General features: G+C 41.2%; 1 protein-coding gene across 1 annotated transcript in view; it reads left to right on the top strand.

Annotated features, from left to right (window-relative positions):
* svild (supervillin d) overlaps nucleotides 1–14,610 on the top strand; it is a 72,599-nt gene that overhangs the window by 43,118 nt on the left and 14,871 nt on the right. The window contains exons 6-11 of the mRNA XM_044013807.1: nucleotides 202–298; nucleotides 2,322–2,854; nucleotides 4,065–4,200; nucleotides 13,162–13,309; nucleotides 13,829–13,912; nucleotides 14,056–14,142. Coding sequence (XP_043869742.1) covers nucleotides 202–298; nucleotides 2,322–2,854; nucleotides 4,065–4,200; nucleotides 13,162–13,309; nucleotides 13,829–13,912; nucleotides 14,056–14,142 — 1,085 coding nt within the window. The remainder of the gene's footprint in view (nucleotides 1–201; nucleotides 299–2,321; nucleotides 2,855–4,064; nucleotides 4,201–13,161; nucleotides 13,310–13,828; nucleotides 13,913–14,055; nucleotides 14,143–14,610) is intronic.

Genomic DNA, 14,610 nt, shown 5'->3' with positions numbered 1-14,610 from the left:
CACACGGTCCTGAATTACATGAACTGAACAAAGGGCCATTGTTAATATGATCAGACACACTTCAAATCAAAAGGGCCTATTTAAATGGATTCTGTAATATTTACATAATGGTGGTTTGCTGCTACTTGACCCTAAACTTAACTTAAGTCATATTTTATTCAAATTTTAACTTAAAAAATGTGTGTGTGTTGTGCGTTTCAGGCTTCATAAATATGATAAAGAAGAGGCAATGGACGAGACGGTGACCACAGATGAGCTATCGGGGACTGCTGCAGCTGCTGCTACAGAGGAAAAAAAGGTGAGTTTTCCTCGTAAAGGTATCTTAAAAATGTCACCTGTTTTTCATAACTCACTGTGCGCTGCGTTTTGAAAGCTAATATTTTTTGACCAGTGCTGCTCACTGCTGAAAAATCTCACCAATGCATTCACGCAGGCCAGTTCCACAGCTCTTACTCACCTCAGATCTGGCTCGGTGCTCCTCTCGGCTCACGTTGTCTTCACTCCTGTGTTTGATGTTGATTTGTGGATTGTAAATCACACCGCTTGTGTGCAGTTGCAAAACAAACACGCACAACCACCCACTGTTTGACTCATCTGCACAAGGCGGGATTACGTCACTGAGATCTTCAACCGACCCTCACAAGTAATAGAAAATATGGACAAATACCTTGACATGCTGCTCCCACAAGTTATTCATTAAAAGCACAACATGTGGTTAGCATTGCACTTTAACACCCAGCTGGCCTCAGTCTATCCTTCTTTTCCCCCCATCTCCTCCTTAATCAGTACTCCCTCGTAACCTTTAACCTGTCTGTAGGACGTCTGCTGTTTCTCCAGCTGCTGTTGTGTCATCGAAACGATAGCAAACTTAAAACGGGTCTACACGGATATCTGCTTGTTTACTGTAATTTGAAACATGTATAAGAACAGTTAATTCATGGCAGCTTGAACTACAAAAGCTTTTGGTGGGTCTCCATTACGTTACTTGACACGTGTTCTTCGTTATTATTTTCCCCACTCGTCTTGCAGATTTGTTGACAGTAGATAAATGCTAAAGTATTTCTTTGACACCGTTCCTTTCCTTTTTGTTTCACTTTCAATCTTTGTTTTTTATCACCATTGTTCCTCCCTCTCAATCTTTCTGTTCCGACTTGCTTCTCCCCACATCTGTGTCTCATCTGATCCACTGACCCTCATCCTAAACAACAACAATAGGTCGCCGAAATCACATTTGTGTATCATTGGGAATTGTGTAGTAACTCACAATACCATAGAAATGCACAATACATGGCCCACAGGAATGAATCTGCAGCAATTAATATATTTCAAGACAATCCTGTTAAATGTGGCGAAAATGATGTTCTTCCAACACTTGTTTCCCTGTACTCAATGTAATATTAGGAATGCTGAGTCAGCAATATCCAAACAATGTTTTTCTGTTTCTGTTGGTTTTTGGTGGCAAACTCCGCCCCCCGCTCAGATCAAAGCCAAGGCAAAGGTTCCATTCATTTCAATGTCAGAAAATGGCAGTCAATTAAATTTTTAGAACAGTTTTTTTAACGTCCCATCAAATCTAAAAAATAATATTTGATTAATACAAGTGGGATGCAACTAATGCTTATTTACTACATGTAAAACAGAAATCTTTATTATAACACGTTAATGGTTATTTATCATGTATCAGTAGTGATATGCTCCAACCCACTGACTAATAACATTCGATGACCTGTACGTTTAAGGACACAGAAGTTAGATGAGGAGATCTAGGAAATTTAGTAGTGTGTCCCACAACACTTTATCCAACCTGACAGAACTGCGCTCATGAAGTGATTGGGAGAAGGAAGAGGATGCTAATGACAGCAATGCACAGGAAGTTAGCCAAAAGCTGATATTGCTGACAGCAGCTTGAAATTCTCTTCGTGCTTCACTCAGTCCTGTGATAAGAAGTGATAAAGTAGTGACTCTGGTGAGACAAGGTGGCTGGAAATCTCTTGAAAGCACTGTTTTTGCTCATTGAAATATCAATATCAGATGTTAATGTATGAGTAATGACATCTCAGTATATTACCGTGTTAATACTGTGTCAAACTGTTTGTATACATGGTTGTGTATTTACAGTGTGGGACTTAGAGCGAAGGTTTTTAGCATTTATTAGGAAATGAGTGGAAAATCTTGGTCAGAGATGGTTATGAGCTGTTATGAAGCACAGTAGAATGACCTTCCAAGTGGTTCTGCAGAGTTTAATAGTCTTTTCCAGATATTATAAATATAATGGCTGGTAGTAAAACACAAATCTCTCTGTTTCACCCTCCCTACACCAGCCTTCCAGTCTCCTTCCTGACATCAAGTCCAGAGACGTCTCTCCTCCTCCCTCTCCTTCCTACCAGCCTGCCGCTCTGCAGCGCCAAGACTCGGGGCCTCGAGGTATTAAGGGAATCCTAAAGAAAAGCCGCTCCACCAGTGTGGAGTCAGACCACAGCGAGGGCTCGACGCCTGAGTGCCCGCCAGCCCGACAAAGCAGCATCACCCTCAGCCACGCAGAGAGCGAGGAAGACACACAGGAGGCAGATGAAGAAGACGAGGAGGAGGAGGAGGATATGGACGATGACTTCTACGAGGAGAATGACGGAGAGGATGAGTCATTTGCTGACGAGGTCACAGACGGCGGGGGCTTCAGTGTGGACAGACGGCAGAGGGACGACGGCAGCAGCAGCGGCAGCAGCAGAGGGAGCTTTGAGGAGATGCTAAGTCCTTCACCTGACGAGAGCCTGGAGAAGAGCTCCACAGTGTCAGAGGATGTTGAGGATCTGGAGAGCAGTTTGGATGGAAGTCAGGGATCTTCACTCAAACACAGGTCAATGGACGAACACAAATGTAGTATGCTTAACGTTCAGAAAATATGTGTTGGTTTTTCTTTCTATAACCTTAAAATAATAATTATTACCTTAGCAGGTTTTCACTTATATCAAAATATCTAATTGTGATTATTTTGACAGGAAATGCGATTGCGGTATGATTCGCGAATGGTAATTTTGACATCATTATTCTGATTTTCATCCAAAAAAAACACATTTAAAAGGATTAATGTGTGATATTTGTTCAGAAGTGAATTCTACTGCTCGACAAAAAACATTTTTTAATTAGGTTGATGGGGACAAATTCTTCCTGTCCCTGTCCGCCCCTGCTCTGCAGCTGTATACATTGAAAGGCTGCCTCAGTCAGTCTAATAGTACTGCTTTTAGACATTTCCTCCTAGCATCATGCTGAAGCCCAGTGTCCCCAAACCCCTCTCCCCCCATCCACTATCATGGAAGCCCAGCTTCCCTGGGAGTGACGATTCTGCCGCATTTGTCCAATCACGGTCAAGCTCACTGAGGGGAAAAAAACTTGTTCTGTGCCGTCCCAAGCTAAGCCTCAGGTAGTTTTAATGCGTAGGCTGCTACGGGATAAACCACTGATTCTGAACAAACTATTGACACTTTCTGATTTAGCATTTAAATGTAAATACAACTCCAAATGAGAGGCAGAAGAACGACAAAAATCCCGAAAAATGTACGCACTGCAGCTTTAATTATACTAACGTTGCATTCATTCTTGACAACACTTACAAATAATTACAAACACTATTCAAACGAATAAGGCTCCCTGTAATTAAATAGGCGACTTCCTAAATATAAAGTACTTAAAACAAATGTTATCATCAATGTTTAATGAGGTCATTTGGAAAAAGAGGAGCATCATTTCATTTTTTTTATGTGTAATTAGGGGTTCATCTAATATCTTTATTGATCAATGAGTTATTTGCTCAATCAGTCATTTCATGTTATGGTCTAGAAGATGATAAACCCTCATAATTGTGAGTTACTCAAATGTCTTGTTTTGTCAGTTTACTGTCGGAGGAGTAAACAAAACAATGACACATTTAAAGAGAACTCGTTTTTTATTTTAACACAAAACTAGATGGCAATTAATTTAATAATCCATCAATAATCAATTACTAGTGTTCTCTGTAACACCGTACTTGTATAGATGAGGTAACCTGCCTGTTTTTCGTCCTTTTTTAGACTGACAGAGTTCACTAATAAGGCAGAAGAAAAGAAGGAGCGACTGAAAAAGCCCAAAGCATCTGAAAAGATCCAGACTTCACTGACTGATCGCCTTGGTCAGCTCCAAGATTCTGAAAATGCCTGGAGGAAAAAGGTAAGGTTTTATGCAGCCTCCTTTTGTTTGTAATGGGGTTGAGTTGATGAATACCAGGTCTGCAAGACTTCTTAAACATCATAACCTTTTATTTTTCATGTCAACATGAACTCATGGTGTGTTTCTCGGGGGTTGGGTGCAGTGACATTGGCTTTAATGAGCAAACTTTGCCATATGTTGACTTTTCCCTTCAGCTTTGTTCACAGGGAAAGAAACATTTGACAGTAGACATATTTCTTCCCTTGCTGAATCAGCTCGTTTTCACTTCACTTGCTGCCAAGAGTGTGTGAGGTTGGGAGGGCCTTGGGGTTACAGCAGATTTGGAAGTGGTGACGCTAAAAGCCAGAGATCCAGGGCTAAGCTAGTCTCACAGAGGCAAAAGGAGACACACCCTCTTTCCCTTGTAAAAATAAAACCCTACACCGTGACCAAACACCTGCAAACCTTCCAAGCTATTACCAGCTTTCTTTACTGGTTTTTACAGTCTTTCTTTCCTCCTCTGGATAGAGTTTAAAAGAGTTCACCTCCATAAGCACTTTAATGGCTCACAAACGTACAGATACATCCATGGTTCTAATCCTGTGCCAGGTCAAGGGCTGGGGTGCCCCTGAGCAAGTTACACTACCTTCCCATGTGCACCGCTCCTGTGCCCAGTTTGTGCGTGTTTGCTGGTGTGTAAAAAGGATGGGTTAAATTCTGTTTATGTATGCAAATATAAATTCTAGTATCATCGCAACAAATACTGCAGTTCTGTGATGAGCAGCAGACTATTTTAAGTGCTAAATGAAGTTGTATATCACCCCTTTACTCGCTTTGCTTTTTAAAATATTACACTAGCTACTTTTTCGGTTTCAATTAAATCTTTGTTCTTGATAGTTATCCCTACACAGGTTTTCACAGATCAGACAGTGTGGAGGTTTTAATAGATGCACATTCAAGTGACATGACACTGAGAGTAAGAAATGATGAACGCAGCATAGGAAAGCTCCGCGTGCGCCAGATGGAGAACACCCAAAAAAGCTGACCTCATGTTTATTTGTATGAGGCGTCTCTTGACTTGATGTCAAGTTTACTTCTCCACTTGGAGGGAGTTTCTGGTTTGGGTTCGTCTTTTATCCAAAGAGGAGCTTTAAGAACAAATCCACTCTTGATCTAGGAAGACCACTTTATAAGTACAGGCTGTCATCATCATGATAAATCAACAGTCTGTAAAATCTCATTCCATCCATAACTAGCGCAGAAATGTGCATCCTCAACACATGATCAACAATCAAACTGGATTCCAGAAAGTCTGCGGTTTTCTTAATTCCTTAATTCAATCCAAGGTTATTGCCTGTGAATTGGTTGGACCACGCTGTGCTCTGTGTGAAACTGAATCACAGCAGACACAGATAACACATAGTTTGTCACATAGTGGGTTTTTTTTTAAGTGTGTTTGTATGAGGTATTGACACATGGTCAGTGCTGGGCAGGATCATGGCTGCCCCCTCTACTGAGAACCAGCTGATTTTAGCTCACTTAGTTTCATTTAGGCCAACTTAAGTCTTTGATATCTTGATATTTGCTGCTTTATCTTATTGTTGGGCAGCTTTTTTCAAATGGAAACTTAAGTTTCTCAACTCCTCACTTTCCTTCACCAAAGAAAATAGGCATTTGTATCTAATGGTCCTTTTCCACTATGGTCCCCGCTCGCCTCGCCTCGCCATAGCACGGCATGGCACGGTTTAGGTTGGTTTTCCACTCCAAAAATAGTGCCTATGCAATGTGGGCGGAGTCACCACTGCATGGCTGCATGAAACTGCCATGACGTTGTTTAACACGCGACACACACACACACAGTGTTACTCAGTGTAACTGAATCATTAGAGTCAGTTCATTAAAAACTATTCAGTCAGTACTTCCTCCATGACCGGAGCACAGACTCCGTCTGACACAGTCACTGGACTGAAATACAGTGGCAGGGTTTGTGACGTCGCTCGCGTCACAAGCAGTGCTGTCGCTAAATACACCAGACTCCTCTGTTAAATATTGCGATTTTAGACATTTCCCTGGTAATTGTTGGAGAATAACCCACGTTTTTAGGATTTTTAAGTCTTTTTAACTGATCTACAGTTCGGCATTGTTCGGCTTGATTCTTGTGTCGGACATGTCTTCCTCTGACCACTCATCGTATCACCTCAGCTCACTTGCAATCTCGCCAGAGCAGGTACTAAGAAAAGCTAGGGGAGACGCAACTTAACCGTGCCGAGGCGAGCCGGTGGAAAGGCACCGTAATTGAAACACGGGAGCTGCCAGTCTATTGCTGTCTTTTTTTACTAAGTTTGTGTCACCTAGTTGAATCCAAACAAAGGATTTCAAACACCTGAGTCATAAAATAACACATTTAAACTTGCTTGGCGAGGCAGCAGTAGAGCAACTACCCGTTTGTGCTGTCATGTAAAAATCGTTGATTTCAGTTTCCAGTCGTCTAAATAACGTCTAATCTTGAGTTAAAGGAGAAAACACACACAGCAAATGCCCTGTTTTAAGATCATAGATCTAATAAGGCATATATTTTGTTAAGTGGCTGATGTGTGTTTTTCCTTGTGTTCGCATGGGCTGCAATGTTTTCAGTGAAAGTCCAGGATCTGTGTCTCAAACTGGTTGTGGACACAGGGGATAGGCTGCAATCAGCGCTGACTGTGGGTCACAACCTCATACAAACTCACTTAAAAAGACGAATAAACTACATTAATGAATTAAATAAACTAAATAAACCCCGAGTAATCGACATTCATGCCTCGTCCGTGTTATCTGCGGGACATCTCTCTGAGCGTAACTTCAGTTACATTTCTGAAAAGACCTTTGGTTTTCACGTCGACGTTATCTCGCACTCTGCCAAGGCGAAGCACATGTTGTTGCTCTTTGGTTGATATGTGGGCGACCAGGGAATGTAACATGCATGGTCCACACCATGGACATCTCCAACCAGCTCCAGGTGTTTCCTGTTTAAGCTGTTCACTACATCATGGTTGTGTTGTAAAGTGAGGCCTTGTTGTAAATTTAAATTTAAAGATCTGTCATATCTTGAATAATGACCGCTAATAAAAAGCTACATTGATTAATTGGTCCTCCTTTTTTTTTTTTACCCGTAAATGATTAATAGTCCCCCTTTTTTAATAAATGCTGCTTTTATATAAAATAAGTTCAAGTTTATGTTCCAAGTGAAGTTCTATATTTGAAAGTGTCTTTCACAGAATGTGTACAAACATTAAGATAATAGTTAAGAATCGACCGTTTCCCTTTAAATCCTACAGAGATTTGCTAAATGTCTCAGCCTTGCTTTCCAGCGATGACTCATTGAAGACCAAGTCAAAACAATAACACTTCAGCTCCCCCACGGAAAGCTTCACACTCAGCTGCTCGTATTGACTGAATGCTGATTTCCAGAAAAACAAAACAACAAAAAGAGCAGTTGAGATAATCGGTTAAAGATGAGTTTATTATCTCCAGAACATTGTGAATGCGTTTGTTGAGCTGGACTCTCTAAATAAGCATAATCTCAGAGTCATCCGTGGAAAGTTTTACTGGTAAATCCACCAACGAGCTGAGACGTTTTCACTCCATTCCAACTAAACCATGAAGAGACTTTCTAACGTTACATGGGGATGTTTTCGCATGTGTATTACTCTCGGTTTATGATGTTTTGATTTCTCCTCACGCACTGTTGTAAACAGTCTGTTTCCCTTTTCCTTTCGACTCCCACTCGCCCCAAACTTTGTGTCAGGCTTTAAATGACCCGTGTCCTCCACACACACAAAAATCCTTGGCCTCTCCAGCTGCTGCAGTCTAAAGTTGCCCTGCTGTGCTTTTTCCTTCTCTGATACATTTCATTTCCTCTTCTCTTCCTACGATGACTTCACCTTTGACCCTTCTTTTCCAGTTTCCTCTGTCCTCACCTGCAGACTCTACCCTTCCCCTTTTTTGACTTTGACACCTGTCAGCCTTTCCCTGTCCCCTCAGGTGAGTGTTTTTACTCTGCATGGCCTGAATGACTTAAAGGTACAGCTTTATGGTTCATAATAGCCTTGGATCATAATTTAAATCGAGTGAGCTGAGAGCGAGAATACCACTTATTAACTTCCTCTAGGCTCCATTTAGAGTCTTTGCAAAGTCTGGCCAGTGACTGGAGGCTTTGGCCTATCACAGGTCACTTCAGAGAGAGCTGGAACTCTCATTGGCTGCTGTAAATATTTACTCCGCCACACGCAACAACTGCCTATACGACAAAGTGTTTTCTAAACACGGCGTAGTTTCAGGAAATGTCTTCTTCCACACAAAATACACCAACACCAGAGAAGACAAAGAAGAGTTTGTCTTCAAACAAACGCCAAATACAACAATACATCATTTTTCACAAAGTAGCATTTTGGCTGTTTGCATGAAAACGCCACCCTAGTGTTTTCATGTAAACTCTATGGGACCCCATTTTGAAATATAACGCCGATACGATGACTCGCACAGATATTTATTCCATACTACGCAAGTTTGCGACGCCTTGTTTTGAGGTGTGCCCCGAGTGCTGCATGCACATACACGCGCCTCCAAAACCCACAGTGGGGACACAGTCGGCGAGTGTCCAGCCGCAACACTCGCTGATTATACAGCACAAACACAGCGCTGGTTTAGGGAAAACCTTTCTCTCACCTCACAACAGCAGCACAGACAGACGACACGCGAGCCCGTGTTGTTCACTGTTACTGACAGTGACCTGGTTTTTTTTTTTAAATGATACTGTGCAGTTCTGTTATCTATCCAAATAGTAGTAAGTATTGAATCAGGACTTCATATCTGCAGATACTCAACTGTAAAATGTCTTCTTGTCATATGTCTGTGCTCATGTGGTGAGAGAAGCTCACAAATTAGAATTAGTATTTTTAACAGGCTGCAATTGATAAACTCAACTACTTTCCAGCGATCCTGTTGACTGCATTTTCGGTATTTTACCCATTTTCTTTCTTTCCTCTACCTGCGCTCAGGACGATCTCTCACCCTCCGAGAGATCTGAGCTGTCAACACACTTGCTGTTACTACATGAATGTGGTTTGCTGGCCCTCGCTTGGGTGATATCTGTGTCAGCGGTTTGGCTGGGATGCCGCCCGTGCCATACAGTACAGCAGGGCTGAGAAAAATGGCTTCCTGTGAGGGTTTGAAGCCCAGACCCTTTCCTCTCCTCCTCCGTCTCTGGGGTCCTGTCAGGCCGAGGTATTTCCCTTCTCTGATTGACTCCAGAGATGGTGCTGCTTGCTGGAGGGGCCTGCGTTAGCCTGTGAGAATGCTTCAGGTCTGATGACAGATTTTATTGTAGCCTGACTGCACAAGTATTGTAGTAACAGGTCCACAAGTGCTGTTTTTGTGTGTTAATGGTTTAAAGATGCAATGTGTTTTAATGACCTTAAAAAGCTCCCATTCGTAGGCTGCATTCAGGACGTGGTATGTGCAGAAACATCTGCGTGTCACATTCTCTAATGTTATGAAATCAGCAAGAGCTCACTTTGATGTGTAGCCCCAGTGTGTTGTGTCTGTGTGCATGCTGGTGTGATTAAACGTATGTCTTTGAACTTTGCTCTCATGTCACGCTAATATTTGACCACATCGCGCAACGTGTTTGACATTAAAGTCCGAGAAAATGTGTTACCACTTGAACCTGCGCCATTGTTTGTAGTGGAGGAAAGAAATGAGGGGGAGAAAGGGGGAGTGGAATCGGTGTGTGTGTGTATGTGTGTGTAAGATTTTTTGAAAGGAACTGGTGTTTGTTCCTGTTCATTCGATACATGGCTCTTTGAGTGTTTAAAGCAGCATTACGCAATTTCTTTCAAACTTTAAAATAACTTGCTATATAATATCTCCAGGGAGAAGTGGAGTGACTCAAGCTGTTGGACTCAGGCCAGAGTCAGAGTTACAGCTACGGCTTTGAAGGCATGGTTTTCTCAAACGTCACAGTATAGATAATTTATGTCCCATTCTTCAGGCCTCCACTGTGTGAGATGTAAACCCAGGACAGGTCAGCAATAAATCAACTGTACTGTATATGACGCGCATAACACATATCTTTCCTCTGGGCTCTGTGCGTAAATCTACATGCAACTTTTTATCCACTATCCCCTCAGCACTTTATCTAATCAGGAACCAGAACTCCAGAGAGAGGAGGGAGAGTGGGATGCTAGTGGCAGCCAAAGACATTATCAATGACAGCAGCTTGAAAGGGGCTATACTGTGTGTAAGATACTCAACTACAGTTTACAAAGGGTACTGCAACCCAAGTTGAAGATATTGGAAATCTGCGTTCCATTTACATCGCAAGTAGAAACTGGGAGTAACGTAAGTGCAACATATGGGATACGACAGAAGTGCTATTAACGGTAGCAGTGTTTGTATACAAACGGAATGTACCATTGTCCCCACCCCCCCCCTTTCCCAGAGCCTTGAGGTTGCCAGATAGTTTGAGGATGAAGACAAATCTACGAGAAGCTACTTAACCTCTTTTCCACAACATAAACTTAAACCAACAGATACATCTCTTACAAGCAGCCCCTTTTATTATTTTTGCTCCTAAGAAATTCACTTTTTATTAAGAAGAGAGACTGAATTCTGCTTCAAACATAAACATTGAAGTTACAGTATCACTTAAAGTTAGTTTTTACCTGCTGTTGCAGAGCAAAACATCTCATTCTCAAACTGGTACAAACGCTTGACGAATCCGTTAATGTTTTTTACGAAAATTCAACAGTCATTTATTACATAAAAAGCCGCTGTAACTGAAAGCTCCATAATCTACGTCACATTGTGGCAAAATTCTGTGAGCTATGCTGGTTGATTTGGTCTCGCATGTCAGAGTCTGTATTTAAAACAGTCAATGACAAAGGCCCCTGGAGACACTTAAAAGCATATTTATTTAATTTCCTCTTCTCATTCACAGCAAAACAGTGCATAAATCACATCATTCGCTCTCCAACCTTTCCTCTCTAAACGTGTGTAACTACTAACTACGTGTCCCACATAAGCCCACCATTAAAAAAAACATTCCACTACCCTTTCTAAAAGTAAATAAACAAATGAAAATGATTCAATTATTAAAACCAAAAATCAAAGATGACCAATAAAGACCTCATGATTAGCGTGATTATAGGTTATCGTACGCATCCAGGCTATATTTTCATATTGATATGCCTTTAATATCAGACTCGGAGGGAAGAGTTTTCCTGATCTGATGCCACACGGACATCAGTCAGACGCGCAGTTCACCACCAAACCAAACGTCTTTGACTCTTAGAGGACTCTGACATCTGTGTCTGCTTTCCCCGATGGTTCACAACATACTGTAGGAATAAAGACGCTGTTATAAGTCACAGTTTGACAGTCAGTCAGCACATCTTTCATCCACAAACACGTCCTCTATGACTGTGACAAGCTTGTTGCTTTTGGGAATCCCAAACATTTGTTTATCGTTGACTTTAATGTCGCGTGCAGACTGCCCTGCCGTTGCCCTTTGGATGATTAAATGATGTATGTAACAGAGCTGACGCATGCAGAGCGAGTGTGTGAAATTCAGTAGCTCTAATATAGGATATCATATCATACAGTAATGATAATAATGTTGATTATTCACTATAGACACTAGATACTTTACACCAATGTAGAACTGTTTGTTTTACATTTTCAACTGGCATAGAACAGTGGTCACCAACAAGGAGTGAAATATCATTGATATCGTTTATAAAAACAGAGTAAGCGCTGGAATTAATGTGCATGCAATCGAGTGCATAATATTGATCATTTAAATGGTAAATTGCATAAAATGTTGATATGGTCGCCCTCCATATTATTCCCCTTCCCTTCAGGTATCTCTCGGTCTCAAAAATGTTGGCATAGAACAATTCAAATCGGACAAATTATTGGAAAAACTGCAAAAAAAAATCAAACAATAATAAGATAAAACATTTTTCTTTGATATTGAAATAAGTAGTCACTCATACTGTATGGCTCAGCCTTATAAACTGCCTTAAACTCTGGGTTAAATGTGCTACAGTTTGCTAATTGCAATTTAAATGTTTATATATATACAGTAAGTGCATGCAGAAATGTGTCATTTATGATTTTAAATAGAAATGTTAGCTTTATTTTCCTCCAAAATTGCAATTTCACAAGCACCATGTTGAGTCCAGAGTTCAATAACCACCAATATTTCCAAATAGTGTCATTTTCTTTTCGTAACCAGCAGAATCGCCTCTTCGTGGCTATTCAGTATACTTCTACTTCTAGGTTGGCTTCAGCGACGACACTGTTTACTTGGTCTGTGTGCAGCATGCTGTTTATCTGCACAGGATTCATTTCCTGTGTGCGAGAGTTTATCTTGTGACTAAGCTGCAGAAAGAAAGAGAGAGAGAAAGTCGCCACTCGCCGTGCACATCACGCAATGCCATGCTCATTATCAGAGGAGGAATGAGGGGAGGAGGGCAGACAGTAAAAACCCAGACAGGGCTGTAAAACGCTTCACATATTTAGGAGTGGAATATCATTAATTACTGGAACACAGCCCCTGAAGTCCAGTGGGAGCCGGGGGGGTAGGGCAGTAAACCTCTGCTAATTCATGTTTGATGGAAGAGCTCAGGTGCAGAAATGACAGTAGCAGTAAAACACCCAAGGACGGTGCTACTAAATACTAGGTGATGGACGGCCTGGGTAGATACACAGGGATGCATTGATAGGACTCCATAATGCTTTTTTGTTTTAAATTAAAAAAAAACACTACAAGCAGTTTTCAGTGGAAATGTCATTTCCATCCAGAAATAATTCAAAAATTGTCTGATCACTACTGGTGCCTCAGTCTTGTCTCCATGCAGCCGTTCTGCTCTCTAATGATTGCATCACTGTCTGTTACCGTCGTGCGGCTGATCCACATTTGACTCCTATTTCCAACAGAAGTCCAACGTCGACATGGAGCCAAAGATGTCGCTGATGGACAGGATGAAGATCCTGAAGGAGAAGGAGGAGCAGTGGAAGAGCAGAGGCAAAGGAGCAGCCAACGACTCGGTCCAGTTCACTGTAGCTGGACGCATGGCCAAGAGAGGTGGGTTTAATCTGATCGTTGCTACTCATGGTCTAGTGTTTTCTCGATTAATCGAGTAAGCGTTTGGTCCATAAAATGTCAGAAAATGTGGAAAAATATTGATCAGTGTTTGTCAAACCTGGAAATGATGATTAATGATTAATTGGATCAAAGAAACCAGAAAATATTCACATTTAAGAAGCTAAAACTGATCAGAAATCTTGTTTTAGGGAAGAAAATTGTTGTTTCCCCCCCAAAAAAAAGTTGTGAAACAAAGAAACCAGCATATACTCACATATCAGAAGCTGGAAAAAAAAACTTCCTCTTTTAAACGAAAACAATCAAAACAGTTATCATTTCATCAATTAATTTAATAATCAGTTAAGTCATAGAACTTTGTCACTTTGCTACGTTTCTTTCCTTGATTTAAAATGCTCTCATTATTATTACTCATACGGCTGTAACAATGTACAATTCTTTTCTTCATTGATTATTTCTGTTACATTAGCCCTAACTGTCCTGCTGTGTTTTTAACAACAGGTCTCGTGTCAGACACAGGAAAGGAGGAGTCACCTCTTCAGTCCCTCAAGAAGTCTAATGCCACACCTGTGAAGCCACATGAAGGTGCTGTATTTTTTTTTTCCTCTTTTTTTTTTATTAGTCACATTAAATTGACTTAAATTAAAACCAGCTTAATGGCAAAAAGAGCACATTTCTGTAAAGCTAAGCCACACTTTGTGAGACCTGCATTCGTTTCTGCCGGACAGAAATCTCCTGCAGAACTGACGTCAAGGTGGAAGGAGATAAAAGGCTGGACAAGCTCGAGTCCTTCCTGGATAAACTCCACAATAAAGGTACAATCCTCCTGTTATTGTTTTCCACATCAGGTTCTATTTATTTCTACTTCTAGTTAAAAACATGTGTAATAGCCGGCAGACAGCGTGATGTTTCTCGAGTCTGATGCAGGTTATTGAAGCTGTTTTGAGTGTGTGTTACCCTGTTACCATGGTTACCGCTTGTTGTCTTTTTTGTGTACGTACAGTACATGTGCAGCATATACTGGACTGCTTGCATGCACATAGATGTGGAATTAAAATCTGGTGTTACACATGCATTTAGGCAGTCTGACCTGAAGCCAATAGCAATTTCAAAATATTTGTCCAAACCTCGCCCATCCTGTTGGCTCCCGTCAGGCTCATGTCTCCTATTCATGCTGTGAAGTATTGTTATTTCACTCTTGTTTGCGTTCACTCTTCACATCTCTTTTACTGCCTCATAGCCAAAGATTAGTATTAAATATACACTAAAGCGGTATTAACAAA

Source organism: Solea senegalensis, linkage group LG18 (genome assembly GCF_019176455.1).
Source record: "Solea senegalensis isolate Sse05_10M linkage group LG18, IFAPA_SoseM_1, whole genome shotgun sequence".
Taxonomy (NCBI): domain Eukaryota; kingdom Metazoa; phylum Chordata; class Actinopteri; order Pleuronectiformes; family Soleidae; genus Solea; species Solea senegalensis.
The sequence above is the reverse complement of the archived record's forward strand: the minus strand, read 5'-3'. Positions and strand labels throughout refer to the sequence as shown.